Below are 19,088 nucleotides of genomic sequence, written 5' to 3'. Positions count from 1 at the left end.
ACTTTGGGTGTTTGAGTGATAGGTAGTTTCCCCTGAGCACTTTAACAGGTATTAGAAAGAATAGGATACTCAAAATAGGGAAGGAGTTCTCAACTCTCTTGACTAGATTGCAGCTACAGAGTGCAGTGTAATTCTGGATCTTCAGGGGTCTGCAGGAGCCAGGTATTAGCAACACCGTGTTTTTAATAAATGTACCTTCCATCTATGAGGAGACATGGTAGGAACCAGAAGGATAAACTAAAGTCACAGGTAATTACATGTATTAAAACAGTAAGATGCAGTGTACAGCTTTTGCAAAAGTAAACCAAGCAGGAATCGGAAAGGTGGTGAGGATTTGTACTTCTCCGGGTAGCCAGGGGAACCTGAGTTCCCATGAATCCCTTTATGTTTGTTTCGTTAAAAAGTAAGAAAAAGCCACAGAGGGGAGGGAAGCACCATATTGTGAAGTGGTTCTTGGTTATGAGAGGATATGTGGCCCCTAATCCAACCTTTTTCAAAGAGCTGAGGCTCCTAAACCTTTTTGATCTTCTTTCTGTGAAGGTCAAATGAAAAATACTCTTCCAGATTGCCCCAACAAGCAAAACTTGCCAGTCCCTTGAGGAAAGTTAAGTACAACATGGCCTTCTGAGGTGGGCTTAGGAGGAAGCAGATGGGCTCCCAGAGCAAGGTCAAGGTTAATTCTGAGCAAGGGGGTTTGTGGGGATGGCCCAGGATATGGATTGGGAGACTGAAGCCAAGCTCTGCAGACGGGGGCTTGGCTCTGAGAAATGGGGGCGGGGTTGTGGACAAGTTTGGGCGGGGCTCTGAGTGGCGGGGGCGGTCTCGGGGCCCGCGGTCCAGCCCCCAGCTGGGCTCGGGCGGGGTCTGTGGCAGGAAGCCGGAAGCAGCCACGGCCTCAGCTCGGGAGACATGGCGGGGATTAAAGGTATATCCGTGGTCCCGCTCGCTGGTCCTGCGGTGGGGTTGGCTCTTCGGCGCCGGCCTTACGTTGGAGCTGCGCTTTCAGCGCGTGGGCAGGCAGCGACCTCCCCCAGCCTCACGATGCTTCCCACCTCCCTGGGTGGGAAAGCACTCGCTCACTCCCTTCGCTTCTTGGGTTGAGGGTGGAAGGATGTTTGGGGAACCTTAGCCTTTTTGTTTTTGTTTTTGTTTTTGTTTTTGTTTTTTTGCTAGGCCACTGGCCTTTACGCTCTCCCCTGGCCCTCCGGACCCCCCGGGACTCACCCTCGCAGGGAGCGGTGCCTGCCTGGGAGACCGGAGCCCGCCCTCGGGGCATCACTTCACCGGCTCCACAGTTCTAGGAGCTCCCCTCCACCCTCACCCCCACCCCCGTCTGCTTTGTTTTTGACGAGGTTTCCACGTCCTGACAAGTGCGCCCTAACTCCTCTGTCTTTTCCTGCCATCCCGCACTTCCCCATTTCTTCCAGAGGAGCTATTGTCTCCAGCGTGCTCAGATTTGGGGCACTTAATCCTCTCGTTCTGATAGTTTTTCCTATTGGGCAGAATTGACTGCAGGCGGGTGTTAATGGGAAGCGCCCAGAAGAGCTGTATTTCTCATAGTCGTGGAAAGCAAATTAGGTGGAATTTTATCACTACTTTCATCTTTGGACAGACAAGAAAGTGGTGTTTGTGCAGTTATGTGTTTTTGAATGGCGCGCTTGATAAAAAGGGGGTACCAAGAACACCTCTTCCCTTATCTGTATGCCTTCTGGGGAATGGAGGATGCCAGCCGTGGGAGAGGTTACTGGAAGGCTTCCTGTTATTTTTGGGTGGAAACCGTTAGATTTCTAATCTTTTGAATAGAGTAGCATAACTTTTTTTTTGGTTGGAGTTCCTATTCTCTTTGAAATGTGTACCCAAAGATCTCCCCGACCTGCTATAAACTTGTATAAAGTGTATTTGCACATGTGTGTGTTCACTGTGAAATATATCTGAGTGTGTGAGCTGTTAGCAGCAGACATATTTTATCATTATTTCTGGATGGCTTATTTCAACATCAGCTTAGTAAACATGATTTATTTGGACAGTTTCCTGTGAGTGATACAGCCATTTGAAGCCAGTGCAGAAAACAGGTGACAAGTAGTATTTCAGAATTGTACTGCGTTTAGTCATGCCCAGAAACTATCAAATAATGTTTATGTGTGAATGTGTTAGAAATTGTGAAGGAAGCTAGGTTATGAAATGGAAAAGGACTGAGGGAAAGAAGTATTTTCAGGTAGTTCAACCCTTGAGGGATTACAGTATACATGAGGTTTGGGATTAAAAGATAAATTATTATTGGACAACAGAGCTGGAAATGGTTACTATAACTGACTGCGGTGTGCTCAGATACAGTGGGACCACAGATGGTGTTGTGAGTTGAATTATGTTCCTAACTCTCCTGGATCTGTCAATGTGACCTTATCTGGAAATAGGGTTTTTGCAGATGTAGTCAAGTTTAAGATGCTACTGGATTAGATTGGACCCTACCCCAATGACTAGCATTGTTACAAGCAAAGGGAAATTTGGACATAGAGATATATAGGGTCACTATATGGAGACACCATGTGAAGATGAAGGTAGAAAGCAGAATGAGGCAGCTGCAAGCCTAAGAGCACCAACGAAACCACCAGGAGTGAGGAAGAGGCAGGGAAGGGTTCTTTCCTTGGAAACTTCAGAGAGAGCATGGCCTTGCTGACACCGTGAAGCCTCCAGAACTGTGACTAAAGAAATTTCTGTTCTAAGCCACCCAGCCAGTACATTGTTAATAGCAGCTCAGGTAACTAACACAGATGGGGTCACTTAACCTTGCTCCAGGGACAAAGAGGACCACTTCTATACAAGAGGTAATCCTTGAGTTGAAGCTAAAAGGATTGATAAGGCTTCACCTGGCAAGACACAGGTGAGGGCAGTTTTTTCAAGTGGAGAGGACAGCATGTAACCTAGGGCAGGGGGCATGAAAGAGCACACCTTGTTCTCTCCAGGAGCTTAAACTATGTTTCTAAGACTGGAATTTAGTGGGAGAGTGGCGAGGGAGGTAGGGGTTAGATGGTGATGAGCCTCAAGTGCCAGAACAACTTGTAGGCTTGAAAGCAACTATGAAGGGGGTGACACCAACTTTATGTGTTTGTGAGATCACTGTCTGTCTGCTTGTGGAGGGTGGAGTGGAAGAGATGACTAGAGCCAGGCCTGAGATGATAAGGGCCTACACTAGGGAGGCAGCAGCGGGAGAGATCAAGAGAACAGTGCTGCCATAAACTGGATGGCTTAAACAAAAAATTTATTAGTTCTGGAGATTGGGAAGCCCAAGATCAAGATGCCAGCAGATTTGATGTCTGATGAGGGCCTGCTTTCTGGTTTGTAGACAGCTGTCTTCTTGCTGTACCCTCATGTGGTGGAAAGGGTGAGGGATCTCTCTGAGGTTTGTTATAAGGTCACTAATCCCATCCATGTGGACTCTGCCCTCATGGCCTAATCACCTCCTAAAGCCTCACCTCCCAATACCATCACACAGGCATTAGGATATAACACGAATTGTTGAGTGGTGGGGATGGAGTACAAGCTTTCATCTATAGCAGTGAGGTCTGGGAGATTGAGTCTCCTTGATTTGCTGTTTTTCTGGAGAAGGGAGTGCAATGATGGTATTGGTATTTCAAGATAGAGCCTTCCTTCAAAGGGAAGACGTGTTTCATGAGCAGGTGGTGTGGGATGCTTCAGTTTTTTACATGTGAATGTGAGGTCTCTGTTGGCTACTCAGGCAGAGAAGTCACGATTAGAGTTGGAGGTGCATCATTCATGTGGCTGGGCCCTTGTGGTACCGGGGAGCTTTGGGTTGAAAGCAATGTCTCAACAGGAGTGTAGCATGGAAAGAGATGAAGTTGGAATCTGGTGAGCTCCATCTTTGAGAGATGTAGAGGATGCAGTTCCTGAAGAAAAAAAAAAGAAAAAAAAGAAGGACTAAAGAGAATCTACTGGAGATAAATGGTTGTGAACCTCAAGAGGCTGGTGTCACAGACTACAAAGAAGACGGCTGCAGTTCCCAGCTACGAAGGCTGTGCTGGAGAGGGAGGAGTGCAGATGGTCTGGCACAGGGAGGGGACAAAGCTGACTAGGAAGAGACCCTCTCTAATGAAACAAGACATGAAAACTTACTTTTGTACTGCTTTCTTTAAAAAGTGACATCTACTAAATGGAAAAATATGTATAAATTAGAATTGAAGTTCTTCCTTATCCCCTAATATCTGCATACTTGTAAATGTGGTTTTTTTTTAAAGATTTTATTTTATTTTTAGAGAGGGAAGGGAGGGAGATAGAGAGAGAGAAACATCAATGTGTAGTTGCTGGGGGTCATGGCCTGCAACCCAGGCATGTACCCTGACTGGGAATCAAACCTGTGACACTTTGGTTCACAGCCCGCGCTCAATCCACTGAGGTACGCCAGCCAGGGCCTTGTAAATGTTTTTTAAAAGCACCTTGGCATCATCCTATAAAACAGTACCCCCTTCCCCAAATCTCTTCCTGACGCAACAGGAAGCAATCTGAACGCTAACTAGTTTAGTCAGTGACTAATTTTGAGTGCTCTGTACAGGGTCCAGCAGAAGTAACAGCTGCTTGAGTGTGGTTGGTAAGGTAATAATATGGGTTTGATAATTTATAGTTTTAATTTGAACATTTCACCTGACATGTCATATGATGTGCTTGAGTGTGATATTGTTATATTACAGAATTTCATGCTTATGATTTTGTAATAAAAGATTTTGTAATAAAAGATTTTGTATTTAAAAAGGGACGTTATTTGTGCTGGATCCTGTATTTTTTCAGAAGCAAATTTGGATAATATAGTGTCCAATGCTTTTAATTTACTTCTTTATTCAAAGAACATTACTAAAATGAGCAGATACCTACATCAATCAATATTTACTTATTGGTCCCTGCTTTTGCCTAGTACTTTACATAGATTTATCTCATGTAATTACCATAAGCTTCCTAGTAAGGTTACACCGTTATTACTATTTTACAGGTGAGAAATCAGATTTAAAGAGTTTCACACAAGCAGTTGGTGGCAGAGATTTGAACCCATGTTAATGACTCAGAGCTCAAGAATTTTAACAAGTCAGCAGCGTAAGGAGAGATACAGATGCCAGGAATACATATTTTATTCAGTAGTTGAGAATCATTTTCTATGAAGACAGGAAGGCAATTTGCAAATATTTAAAAGTACTAAGGTTTGGGGAGGCAAAAATCACCAAAGTGTGTATATTACAGGGAAGCAGTGTTGCATATTTTAAGGAAAGAGGATTTTCAACATTTAGAAACTGTCAGAATGAAATGACCTCAGGAGATAATGAGGTTCCCTTCACTGGAGTTGTAGAGATTGACTGGCTGGCTGCTTGTGACAGAAATAGAGGGAATTTGTACCTTAGATAGGAATTGGGCACTGGAAATTCTTGAGACTAACACTGTAATTTAAAAGTGGCAGACATAGGCAATGATTTGCTAGTCAAATGTAACATCAGCTAATAAGTGAATTGCTACATCTGCTTAATTTGGGACCTTTTATTTTTCAATTAAAATTTTTATTGAGATATAATTCATATACCACAAAATTAACCTTTTTAAAGTATTAAATTCTGTGGTTTTTAGTACATTCACAAGGTTGTAACCATCACTGCTATCTAATTCTAAAACATCTCACGACCCCCAGGGGAAACTCCATACCCATTAGTAACTCACTCCCCACTTTTCCCCTCCTCCTCCAGCCCCTGACAACCAGTGATCTGGAACCTGTAACTCTTGGCTTTATTTTTCACAGCTCTTGTGTTATTATCCTTCAGTGGGGCTATTGGACTGACTTTTCTTATGCTGGGATGTGCCTTAGAAGATTATGGGTAAGTTATTTTATAAAAAGCTATTCTTCTTTTTGTGTCTTTTGTCACTGTGTGTGTGTGTGTGTCACAGATATTAGGGAGTTTGGTTAATTTAGCATCAAGCTCTAATCAATGAGTTAGTGAAGCCCAAGTTATGAACTCAGTTCCCTCATGGGTCAGCTGTACTAGTGCAGAGAAACGCTCTTTTTACAGTTGATACATTCATTTAATAAGCATTTATTGAATATCTGCTCTGGATCAGCAGGGAATACAAAAATGAAGAGACGTAGTCCTGTCCTCAAGGAGCTCATAGTTCTAGTCGTGAGTGAGAGACGGTCAAACAGTCCAGTTAGGAAGACGGCAGCTGTAGTGGGGATGTGTGAAAAGTACAGTGAGAGCTTCCAGAAAGCACATCCGAGTTTCCCCGGGAGAGTCAGGAAGGGCTGCATAGAGGTGGTCTTTAAGCGGAGGCCTCATGGACAAATCATAGTTTATCGGGCCAAGTCAGGGGAGGGCATTTCAGGCAGAGGGAACGTTCAACAAATTTCTTTATTTAACAATTGTTGGTGAGTGCTTACTGTGTGACAGCTACGGTTATGGGAACTGGAGGTTCAGAAATAAGAAAACAAAAGTTCTGCCCCTCTTGGAGTCTGTATTTCAGTGGGGGAGACGGATGATAAACAGATTTTAAAATGTACATGCTGTCAGAGGTAGAAGTGTTATGAAGAATAAAGGGTAATGGGCAGAGGGGCTCAGGGGAACATGGTCGTCATGTTGAAATGGTGGATCATTGTGGGTGGGACAACAGAATAATGCTGAGATGTGGGTTGGGGCCGAATTTTCCCAAAAGGGGAGGAGGGCAGGTAAATGGAAGGTTGTCAAGTGTTATAGGCCTTCATTACAAGGAATACTCTGGGTCATTTATGTCCTGTGAACCCTCATGATCTAAGTTTTGCCATCTGTTTCATTTTTCTGTGTTTTGCATCTAGTATTACATTTATATAGCTATAAGAAGAGTACTAAGTTCCATAATTATAAACAGTTGAACTATCAGCAAAGCCTAAAGAACAAGTATATTATTATAACTAATATCATTAGCATACAAGTGAGGACAATCAAGCAGATTGGTTTCTGAGTTCAGCATGTCTCTAGGAACACAGGCCTCGTCAGTGTCTTGGGAGAGTGGTCTGCCTGTGTCAGCGGCAGATCATCCTAGAGGAGACTTCGATGTCTTGTGTAGGCGGAGGCGAGTGCCCGAGATAGGGGTGAGTGTCCATTCATGGTTAGGTGCCTGATCCAGTGAAATTGGAGAGTGCCTTTATTTGATGTCTTTTCCAGTGAACAGAATCACAAGGTGATAGTTGATAATTCTTAAAGTCTTTGTCTCCTGGTTGCTCCCTGGGAAAGGAAGCACCTATTCAGCGTTTTCTTGAGTGACTCCATCAAGCCTTCGCAGTGGTGTAACATGTCTCCTTTTGATAATGTTAGCTCCTAAGTTCCTTCATCTCATCTGAGCCCAGTTTGAATGCACTGTGATCCATGAAGGGATGTAAATACGGAATAAAAAAAGGGTTTGCCAGGGAGCCTCGAAGAACCAAGCAGCCATCTTGAGTTTCCCACACCCCAAGGACTCATTTCACGTACGGCTGTCCTTTCCCCACGTAATGGGCCCTGGAGTCTTTCGTCGCTCATGTCACAGTGCTTCCCATGCAACTTAGCATTTAAAAAAATGCCTGACTAGCTTAAAATTTCTCTTTTGTAAGGAGAGAAAACAAACTGTTTTGCATTGTTCCAGGGTCCCTCCTGCAGCACAGGAAGTTATTCCTATGTATATCGAGATTTTAACCCTTAAAACCTCAATTTCTAATGAAAACTAAGAAGTTACATATATGAAGACATTTTGTAACCTCTAGAAACATTTCATAGACGTCAACTATTAACATGGACTTATTTTTATAAAACCCCAAGTAAAATGTAATATAAATATATTAAATTTAAAATATCAACTTAAAAGACATGCCTTCTACTTAAACCAACAAACTTAAACTAGCTTTTATTTACTAAGGATTGCATTTCAGTTAGTTCCTGTATTTCTGAGAATTTTAAAATACCCAGTCCTTACAAGTGCTTGCCTTTAAATTAATTTCAATAATGCCATCTTGGAGGTTATCTCGCATTTTCAGCATTCATATGTAGACATAACTAGGCACAAACAGAGACCTCTGGCCCTGAGAAAAACTCACTAGTGTATAAAAGAACAGTACGGTCCAAATTTTTGTTTTGGAAGCATTTACAATTTATATTGTTCATGTAAGAAATGTCCAAACCTGTAGAGAATTTTTATGAGTTTATTTGAGCCAAAACTGACAACAGTTGCATGGAAACAAGATCTCAGATGCTCAGGAGAGTGATAGTTTTATAGTTTCTTTTATGCACTTGACATTAAGGATGGCATGTCAGGGAGGTTCCATGGAGGTGGAGAAAGCAAGGTGCAGGATAGTTAAGGTTATATCCTCTCTCGAGGGTGGTTATTCTTGTTTCAGAGGGGTGCTAACCTTGATGTGCACACACACTCGCAAAACAGGCAGGGCTGGCTCAGGACAAAGATAAACCTTTTACTACAGAAGTCACAGGGCTGGGTGTCACTACCCACCGTGACCTGCTCATTAGGAACTTAAGGCCAGATCACCCTGTTAGGTTACTTTCTGTCACTGAACTTGTACATACCCTCCCCCTGTTTTTGCCCACAATAACTGGCTATGAATGGGAGCATAGTCACATTTTCTTCAGAAAACTTGATGTATTCTAGGAAGAATTAAGAGTTCTTGGCCGTGGCTATGTCAGGCAACAGTTGGGTCTATTCCAGACCTCTTCTCCAGTGTCTTTTTCCTCACTGGTACAGAAAGAGCCTTGAACTAGAGAATTTGTAAAAACCCTGTCCCTTCCCACAATATTTTTTGGTGATTCTTGAAATACTCTATAATTCCTATAGTGTAAAATTAGGAGTCCCAACTCAGTGTTTCTGCCCTGACTCTCCTAAGGGCACTTTCCTTTCTTGCTTTTTGGTTGACCATCCTGCCCTCCTAGTCTCTGGCTGAATGGGAAGCTTTCATTACACAGTGGCTTCACACCAAGTACTGCTCGGCAATGTTGGCCGTCCTTGTTGATCTGTGTGCATCAAGGCATGGTGGTGGTCTGTGTTATTGTGGTGTATGTATGTATGTATGTATATATATGAGTAGAAGCTATGCCTATATCCCCCTCTCATGGAATAAAATATAATAAATGTCTAACTGATGGAGAAAAATACTTCTGAAGTATTTATGGAGGAAATGTAATTGGAAAGCAGATGGCAATTTTTTATACATTCAAAACATTGAAATTTGAGAAGAAATAGTTTTTATTTTTTGCATTACAGAATTATTGTGACCTCTTATAATAAAGATTGGAATATATCTAAAGTTTTCATTAATAAGCATATGTATTTTCATGTCTTCCAAACTTAAAATCTATTTGTTATTTTGTTCATTCAATAAATATTAATGAAGCACTTCATTCTGGGCCTGGACGTAAGTGGTGATTGGTAAAGATAAGTCAGAGTCCTGTTGTCACGAGAAAAAAAATACCAGATAGAAATAAGTGCTGTGTAGAAAGTTCAGAGGGTGATGTGCTCAAAGGTTGACATGAGGTATTTAAAATGGATGGTCTGGTTAAACAAACCATTCTTAGGAGGAGACGTGTCAGTTTAGATTGCATGATAAGAAGGAGCCAGCCAATGAGAGGACTGGGGGAGGAGCATTCCAAGCAAAGGCCATGCAAAGGCCCTAGAGGAGGGATGGGGTTGTTGAAGGAACAGAAACAAGGCTAGTATGGCTTCCAATGCAGGGAAGATGGCACAAAATGAATAAAATAAGTTGATCCAATCATGTAAGACTTTATAGGTCAGGGCAAGGAATCTGGGTTTTAGTCTAACTCATTGAAAGGTTTCCAACATGCAAGCACTCAAAAAAATCTTCATTGAACTCACATGTGCAAGCCACTGTACTGTGTTCTATAGGGAAAGCAAAGATGTCTAAGTTAAACTTCTGGGTTTTTTTAAAGCTTCTGTTCTTAAATTACAGCTCAGTAGTTACAGAAAACAATAAAGATTCTAGATTATACATATGTTCGGAGGATAACGGCCAGCAGTATCCATCTAAGCTGCAGATGTTCATCAAAACATGCTAAAAACATACACAGAGACAACCAAGTCCTGTGGGGGAATAGGAACAGCAGGGCAACTCCTCACGTGGGGAGCGCCTTGGCCACCCTCTCTCCTGGAGGGCGCCATGGCCACTCCTCACATGGGGAGCACCTTGTTCCCCCTCCGGAGAGGCTTTTTATTGGTTTTGTTTGTATAGGAATTCAGGTAAAGCTCATTAAACATTTCAGGAAGTAAGGATCAAACAATAGATAGCAAGGAAGTCTGAGAGCCTATTTTGAGTCAGGGTCAAAAAGCTATAAAACTTTAAAGAACAAATTTACTTCTTCCTTGGACCCTTATCATTCAACTGAGAGCATTCTAAACAAAGAAGGTTTCACAGGATTTTACATATTCTTTCTTAGGCCTGATCACCCCGGGGAACCTGCCCTTTTCAGCACAGAGCTGCACCACCCAGTCATTGTTTCAGGCTTAGGTGGAACAAGGGAAGTAAGGCAACCAAGAGATGAGATTTTCTCCCAGACGATGAGGACTCAGGCTATATCAAAGCCGAGGAGGGAGTGTCCATCACCCCCTTTTGCTGTAGCCCCCAAAGTCCTTTCTTGGGGGCCTCCCACGTGATTGTGCCTGTCTTAGGTCATTTCCCACCTTGGGGAATCTTACCTGTCATTGGCTAACTGACCAGCATTGGGGATCAGTTATGGATGAAGTAGCAGAAGCAGCGCTCCTGCCAGGGATATAAGCTTTTGTCTCCTTGCTGGCTAACGGTCCAAGGCCACTCCCTCAGCCTTAGCCTTGGCGGGGGGTTACAGCTTCTGATACCAGGCAGGGCAGTTCCCAACATTTATGTATAGTTTCTTTTTTTAGAATTGAATGTATGGGGGTGACATTGGTTAATAAAATGTTATAGGTTTCATGTATGCGATTGTACAGTTTCTTAACACAATATCAGTTATCTATATGTTAATGACTAGTAATTTTTAATGATCATTATCTCTTCCCTGTTCGTGGTAGAAATCATCTTAAGTGCTAACACTGACAATGGAATAAATAATTTTGGGGCTTAGACGTTTAAAATAATATGAACCTTGAAACAGTAGAATGTCTTAACTGTAACTTTCCTTTTTGCATTTCTTCTGGGTCCCACCGACAGTGTGTACTGGCCCCTGTTCGTCCTGGTATTTCACGCCATCTCTCCAATTCCCTATTTCATTGCCAAGAGAGCAACGTATGACTCTGATGCAACAAGCAGTGCCTGTCGGGAGCTGGCCTATTTTTTCACTACTGGAATCGTTGTTTCTGCCTTTGGATTTCCTGTTATTCTTGCTCGAGTGGCTGTGGTGAGTTTTGTTCTCCATTGTTTTACCCCATTGTCTCTGAGTTTACTTCAGAGGCCTGCGTCTGGAACCTCAATTTCTTTTTTATTGCTTAGACTTAATACTCAAAGCCAGGTATACTTTTAGTTAATCTAGTCCACATTTTAGATCTACCTGTCAATATCTTGGCCATGTTTTCAGAATGCTTTCTTAGTTTTTACAACTTTTAGCATGACCGAGTGATTTTTTGTTTTTTATATTGTACTTTATTCCACTATTTTCTGGAATTGTTCTTAAATCCTTGCCTCTTAGCTTAGGGCAGTCCACAGTGACTACAATAGCAATACTCTTCTAGCTTCAAAGTAAACATCTAAATGGCTCCTGATCACTCAGTTTCAGTGTGTGTGGAATGGGGTCCCTGTACTGCCAGCGAGCAGTTCTACACCAGTTCAGTGTCCTGCCGTTCAACTCAGTCCTGACGCTGTCTACCCAGAGACAGCATCAGATCCTACATGTGAAGGGTTTAGTCCCACAAGACTCCTCTGTATCAGTTGTCAGTCAAAAGTCCAGTTGTCACTTGTGCTTCTGACTGATTGATTGGCTATATAGATCAGAAGTCCCCATGACCCTAACCTTGGGTTTGATTGATTATTCACAGAACTCAGGAAACCCATTTACTCACCAGATTACTAGTTTATTATGAAAGGAACAGCCAGGTGTAAGAGATGCATAGGGCAAAGTATGGAGAAAGGGCAAGGAGCTTCCTTGTCCTCTTGGGTGTACCACTCTGCTCACATCGCCAAATTGCCAACCCAGAAGCTCTCCAAATCCCTTCATTTTGGTGTTTTTTGAAGGCTTCATTACATAGGAACGATCAATCAAATCATTAGCCATTGGTGACTGATTTAATCTCCAGCTCCTCTCTGTTCCCCAGAGGTGGGTGGGGTGGGAGGGGCAACCAAAAGTTCTCACCCTTTTAATCACACAGGTTAGCCTCTCTGGGCACTAGCCCTCATCTGTGTAGGTGCTTTCCAAAAGTCACCTCATTAACATAATAAAAGGCACATTTATCACTGTTATCACTTAGAAGTTCCAAGTGTTTTAGGTCTCTGTGCTAGAGAGGAGAGGAAGACCAAATATTTATTATAAATCACAGTACCACAACATTGTATCATATTCTTCTGGAGGATCATGGACACAGTCCTCAATGCAATACAATAGGCATATGTTGAGGGGCAACTATACAGTTGCGCTTTGAAGATACAGTGAATAAAAACCACATTGTGGGTATAATTTATTCCTTTCTTTGACATTCACTGTCTTTCATACTCTTTGTTCTTATTCCCTTAATTACATACTGTTTCAATTTCATGAAACTTATTGGGGCATTGCATGTAAGATATGTACAAGTCGTGTTTATTCACCTAGTGAGTATTTTGTATAACATTTGCTATTTGTAAGATACCAGGAATAAGAGCCAGATGCTGTCTCTGTTCCCAGAAGGACAGAAATTAGCCTGATAGGTAAGCATATGATAGGTGTGATAATTGAAACAGGATCGCAATGCCTTGGGAGCACAGTGAAATTCCAACTGGCATTTGATGTGGTTTTTGATAAATAGGATTTTGATTAAAGTAGGGAAGGCTATTATGGGGAATGGCACCCGAGTGTGAAAATGCAATCAGTATGTGGAACAAAGAGCAGCATTCCAATATGATGGAACTAAAAAGGAGTGACTGAGACTGAGGTTAGAAAGGTTGGTGAAGCGCATCACAGAGGGTCTTGGATGCCCTGCCAGTTTGAACTCTGTCTAGATAATGAGGAAGCATTGATGGTGTTTGAGCTCAAGATTGTCATGACCTCATTCTCTTTATACCTCAGACTAAGTACTTCCTAAATTTTGTTCTAAAAATGTCTCTTTTTTCCATTCAATAGTGCATATTTTGTGAAGGAACTAATTCATTGATGTTTTCTGTTAGTGAAATTGAAACACAAAATGCCCACTAGAGGGTACTGTCATCTCCAGCTGTACGTCTGAAATCCTGTGCCACTCCGGAAGGCTGTTTTCATTTGCAAGCAGATTTTTTTTGTCTTTTCTTGCCTAGAAGAGAAACAAATCAATCCTTAGCTCTCCAATTCCTGTTTTCATGACCAAAGGCAGTGTGCACAGAAGTTTCAGTACCTGGTGTTGCAATGGGACCCTTTGTAATCTGCTTGTGTTTTACTCAGGGCCGTCTTTGTCTACTGAAAACAAGTGGAGAAATACATCTAATGGGGAAAATGTTAAGGATGATAGTGCACTTAATTAACAAGCCTCATGAAGTAATTACATTAATTACCCAGTAAATTCACTGCCTCCCACCTGTACATTAAACCTTTTAGCAGTTTTATGTAATATTTCATTGGATGTTTCTAATGAAGAAAATAATAGATTTTCAAAGAATACAGTATGAAGCAAGTAAAGATTTAATCCTCTTTTTTTGTGTTCCAGATTAAATGGGGAGCCTGTGGCCTTGTGCTGGCTGGCAATGCGGTCATTTTCCTCACGATTCAAGGTTTTTTCCTTGTGTTTGGAAGAGGAGATGATTTTAGCTGGGAGCAGTGGTAGCACTACATTCTGATAATATGCATTTAATTCCTTAAAACTCATACTTTGTGTATGTATGTGCACATGTGGCCTTTTACTATGAAATTTAATATGCTGGGGGTTTTTATACTTTATATCATGTTCACTTTAAGGAGGACTACATGTTTTATTACCAGCAAATAGATCAGTCCATTTACTCGAGTTGAATCATGCTGTCTGGCTGTTCACATAGTCTTGGTGCTCTCAGAAAATATAGTAGCACAGTCTCGTAGACAGTTGCCTGTGTATGCAGTGCATCTACACCTTTTACCTGGGGATGTGCTTGGATAGGAGCAGTTCTCAGTTCTGCTTAGGACTTCCAAGATACACGTGGCCCAGAGACAGTGGTGGCCCCTCTTTGTGTGGTGGACCTTTGCTTCACAAAGTGTTGTCCATATACCAAGAGCACCAGAATTGCCTAGGTGCTTATTACAAATGCAGATCCTGAGGCCCCACCCCAGACCCAAGGGGACTGGATGGGAAGTGCTGTCATAGAGGACTAAGCATCACACACAGCTTCCTTTTCTTTCCATTTGCTGTACCCCTTAACCTCTCTGGGTGTTAGCTGCTCATTTGTAATTGTTTCACTTGCTTTCATGTTGAGGCCTAATTCAGGCTCTGTTTGGTATTTGCAAAATGTCCAAACCTGTAATACATAGGCTGTTCCTCATATTTATGAATTGCTCTCAGTAGGGAACACCTAGACATGCCTTTGCCCTGTCTGAACGGCAGTGGCTGTTTTCCCAGTGCTCGGGGACACAATAGCCTCAGAGCTCCCTGGGACGCAGGGAGGGAGGCCAAGCTGGAACCAGTCCCTGCCTTAGCAGGATGAGGTAGACTAGAGAGGTAATTCTGTTTAATTCCCCTTTATAATCTGACACTTCTGCCCGCTCCTTCCTGTGCTGCTCCTCCCCCACCCTCAAACACACACTCCTGGCAGTTCTGATTCGTCCTTGCTCCTTAGTGACTCCGGTTCCTCCTTTCTATAAAGACATGGAACCAAGTAAGCAAGCAGAGGGTGAGCTGCTTAATTTTACTTATATGTTAATGTACTTGTTGTTTATGTCCTGTGGGACTTTTTATATATATAACACTTTGGCCACTTTTAATGAATCATTAGGAATACATGTCATTCTGGATCCTATAATCACACTTTTCTTGCTCCACTTTATGTCCAAGACCTATTGGGAAGGGGAAATATGGGAATTAGAACCACTTGATCAGAATAGTATAAGCAGTGATTTTAGAATACTGTTAATGTGTGATAACTGATGTACATTTAAAACACCGAGCCCTTTAAGTTTGTATCTGAATAATTAGCATACCCCTTCATATTCTGGAATCATAGTAGAGGAGATAAAAGTGATACCTACAAGGACAGTATACAAAGTTTTATTTTGACCTTGTGCATGACTTTATGTTTTCAGTGTTCTATGTACATACAGAATTGTTGAAGTTATTTCTAATATTTATATTAGAAAAATTATATAGACACTTTATAATTTCAACCAGCATTTTAATAACACTTGCATTTATTGTATTGTAATAAATTTTACTTCAAACACAAAAGGAAAGTTTAATTTTAAAAGTCTTTATTCCGATGTAGCCTAAACTAAAAGATAACAAAAAAGTGAGAATTTCTTGGTATTGTGAAAGGGGCAGTTTTGAGTGCTGATCTGTCCTGCAATAGGATAATAGCAATAAGATTTAAGATTCCATTTTAAATGTCTAGTTGGCTTATAATAGCTTTTCTTTTCCTAAGATGGAAATAGTGTTGAATTTATACTACCTTTTACAAAAATGTCTTTGTTGCTTATACACATTTCAAATAACCAAGGTAGCCTTAATGTGTAGCCTTAAAGCATTGCCTCTTGATGCTATAAAACACTTTCATATAGAATATTTGTAGCTGTTCCCTAGTAATGTAATGGTTTGTCAAAGTGGTAGATTACTGGATTTGCTGTATGTCTGAAAACAGAGACGTTTATTCTGAAGTGCCTACCTATCATTTAAGTAATAAATGTCAATAGGAAGATTTGCTCTAGATGAATGTGCAATACAGCAGTTTCATCTTGGTGACAAAAATGTTGGGCACTTTTTTTCCTTATAATTTTTTTTTAATATATATATCATAGAATATATTTTGGAGATTCAAAGCACATTGATTACATTCTAAAACTGAAATTATACATAAAGAATTGCCTATAAGTAGGTAATCTTATAAAAGGATTCTCTATCACATTCCAAACAGCTGGCTTACAGGTATATTTTGGAACACTTTTCCTACAGAGACGATGTCATACATTAGTGGTTGAGTCCCTAGGGTAAACCTGTGTTGAAGTAAACCCTAAAGGAGCTAGCTGACCTTGGTACCTGCCTGAGATTTGGGTCCAAGTAATGGGAGTGTGAATAGTTTGGAGGCAGGAAAGTACAAATTTCTGTCTCTTTTCCAAAGAACAGGGTCTGTCTTCTGTTTTTGCAGCCCTTTCCAATCCCTAACACCCTTAGGGGCCAGGTAAACCCCTGTGAGGTTTGCTGGCCTCCTCTCCTGGATCAGGGCCCTCCTCCTAGCCTGCCCCACCTCTTGAGGTTTTTCATATTCCAGAATTACCCGCTTCTTACTACCAGTCAGTTTTCTCAGTATAACTGATATCATGTGGGGATAAGAAGACAATCATCTGATCAAACTCCTTCCGAGAAAGAATGAATGACTTGGAATCAACTTCCCCACATCTGAAACTCACGAATTCCTGCACTGTGCAATTGCCACACAGTGCTGCTGCTGCATCCTTACAAGGGCACGCCTCGGGACCCAGTAACTTCCATAGAAAGTGGCGATGCTGCAAAGTCCAGTGGAGAAAGCATTCCCCCAGTTGGCAGAAGAAGATAATGTTTGGGGGCAGGGGCAACTCTGTCATATCTCATCTCTTCTTCAGGGTGAGTTCTCAGCTGGTCCTACTTGTCATAGTTGTTCCTTTTCCTCTACTTATCAACCCACAGATTTTTCTTACCATCTCCTCAAGGTATCTTCACCTCTGAGGTATCTTCTTTATGAAGACTCTTCTAGAGTGTAGCTGAAGTGTTTCATTACATGAATAGCATTCCTATGCTCTCAAGGAAATGCTTAGATGTCACAAAAATGTGTTTTTTCAAAGTTTACAAATTTATATTTTGCACCATAATGTAACCAGAATATTTATGAGGATGCTAGCATTTTCCAAGCACAGTAATTGGTTTACAACTGGGAGGTAGTAATTTTATAGGTGAATATAAATTGTGCAATTGAATTTTCTTGCCATTCCTTCTTATGAGTACCTTATTTGCAAAAATTCTCATATTAAATAGCTCATGACTTAACAATCTGCTTGTAAGTGGCCATGCCGCTGGAGGAGAGCAGTGATGTGTGTGACCCCACACATGATGCGAAAGATCGCAAGACTGCTTTTTGTTTTTAAATCAGTAGTTTGCCCTGCCAGATAGATAGGTCAAAGGAGGTTATTTCTGATAATCTCTTATTGGGGGCAAGGCTTCAAATTAAAATTCTTTTAGGTAATTGAGGGAAGGGGGCAGACGTTTCTCTATCCTGCAGGGTCTCAGTTAACTTCAGTTCAAAATGATCTGCATACCTCCAGGTATGCAGGCACACCTTGGGGTGACTCAAACCCTTACGATGTAAACCCAAAACTGCTTTAGAATGCATTATTGTGTATGTATGATGAGGATGATTACTTTTTAAATAAAACTTGGCATTTATACTTTAACAAAGACTTTTATGTACATTATTACACTGTTTGTATTTCACTGTAATTGAAACGAAGCAGTCTGGGAGTGTGTGCTAACTGGAAGGAATCCAGCCCCTAACTATAGTTTTGCTGCAGCTGGCACTCTCTGGGGGTGGAGGTGGGGGTGGGGGTCATGGTTGATAAAGTTTGATGTATTGCAAAAGAGAGAAAATCTCACACTTTAAAAGAGCCCTGTACATGCTCTGAAGACTTTTTGTGCACTACAGATATAAAATGCTACTTAAGAAAAGTGTCCTTCTGCACAAATATTTATGAAACATCTGATGTCTTACAGGTGGACTTATGCAGCTAGATTAGAAAGAAACTGAGTTAGATATTTCTTTGTGTTGCCCAACCAAGTACAAAGTTTAATACTTACAGAGATTTGATAATACCAACATAACTAGAAAATGCCCATAAGAAAAACAGTTCCTAAGGAAACGTCTTTTGGTCCAGGGGTTTGTGCATATGTACTGTCATTAGGAAAACATGCAGGATGCACTGACATACTTCATCTGGGCCAAGAGTGAATGTTGGAAGAAAGCATGTACCTACCTGCTATTTAAACATAACATCTCCTGTGTGTGTGTGTGTGTGTGTGTGTGTGTGTGTGTGTGTATGAATGAGGTCTGTCCAGAAGGTATCCATGTAATATAAAAAATAGAGACATTTATTGAAGAAGATACAAGAAACATTGTACATAGGACCATGATGCTTCAGTTCCTTCAAAGTAGGCTCCTTGGGAACCCACATAGTTCTCCCAGTCACCATCAGCTGCCCTGTCGTATTTCTCTGAATGTTATCAATGGTCTGAAATCTCTTCCCTTTCAAAGGTGAGTTTTAGTTTTGGGAAAAGCCAGAAGTCACAGGGCACCAAATCTGGGCTGTAAAGTGGCTGAATTACTTGGGTGATTTGATGTTTTGTCAAAAATCTCTGCTCAAGATGGGATGCATGAATGGGCACGTTGTGATGAAGCTGCCAATCACCAGTTGCCCATAGCTGCGGCCTTCTCAATCATCCAAATAGTTTCCATGGAGGAATATTCAAGTATAATGCAAAAGCTGATGCAGATTCATTACTCTACTTGCTCAATCATTTTGAATGTGATGTCCACACAGTACACATACTCACTCAGCAGCATCTACCCCCCACACTGACTAGTGTAGTGAAGTCATCATTGTTCATGCAGGCGCATTCCATGGCTGCCAGTTTACATCGATGTTGCACAAACTGTTTTTGTTATATTAATAATGGCCCAACTTTTTCCTGACAGACCATGTATGTGTGTGTGTATAATTTTTGAGGGGGTCTGTGAA

General features: G+C 41.5%; 1 protein-coding gene across 1 annotated transcript; it reads left to right on the top strand.

The window, feature by feature from the left end:
* Nucleotides 1-853: 853 nt before the first annotated feature.
* Nucleotides 854-17,750, top strand: LEPROT. Its single transcript, XM_045835510.1, has 4 exons — nt 854-925; nt 5,792-5,867; nt 11,201-11,387; nt 13,855-17,750. Exons 1-4 carry the CDS (start codon nt 910-912, stop codon nt 13,969-13,971), a joined length of 396 nt encoding a protein of 131 aa, XP_045691466.1. The 5' UTR covers nt 854-909; the 3' UTR covers nt 13,972-17,750.
* Nucleotides 17,751-19,088: the final 1,338 nt, after the last annotated feature.

Source organism: Phyllostomus hastatus, unplaced genomic scaffold (genome assembly GCF_019186645.2).
Source record: "Phyllostomus hastatus isolate PE091 unplaced genomic scaffold, TTU_PhHast_1.1 phas_contig_209, whole genome shotgun sequence".
NCBI classification, from domain to species: domain Eukaryota; kingdom Metazoa; phylum Chordata; class Mammalia; order Chiroptera; family Phyllostomidae; genus Phyllostomus; species Phyllostomus hastatus.
The sequence above is the reverse complement of the archived record's forward strand: the minus strand, read 5'-3'. Positions and strand labels throughout refer to the sequence as shown.

Bases quoted from the DNA above. Each gene is read 5' to 3' on its own strand.
- LEPROT (XM_045835510.1), top strand. The intron at 5,868-11,200 runs GTAAGTTATTTT...TCCCACCGACAG, and splicing joins TGTGCCTTAGAAGATTATGG to TGTGTACTGGCCCCTGTTCG. The intron at 11,388-13,854 runs GTGAGTTTTGTT...TTTGTGTTCCAG, and splicing joins TTCTTGCTCGAGTGGCTGTG to ATTAAATGGGGAGCCTGTGG.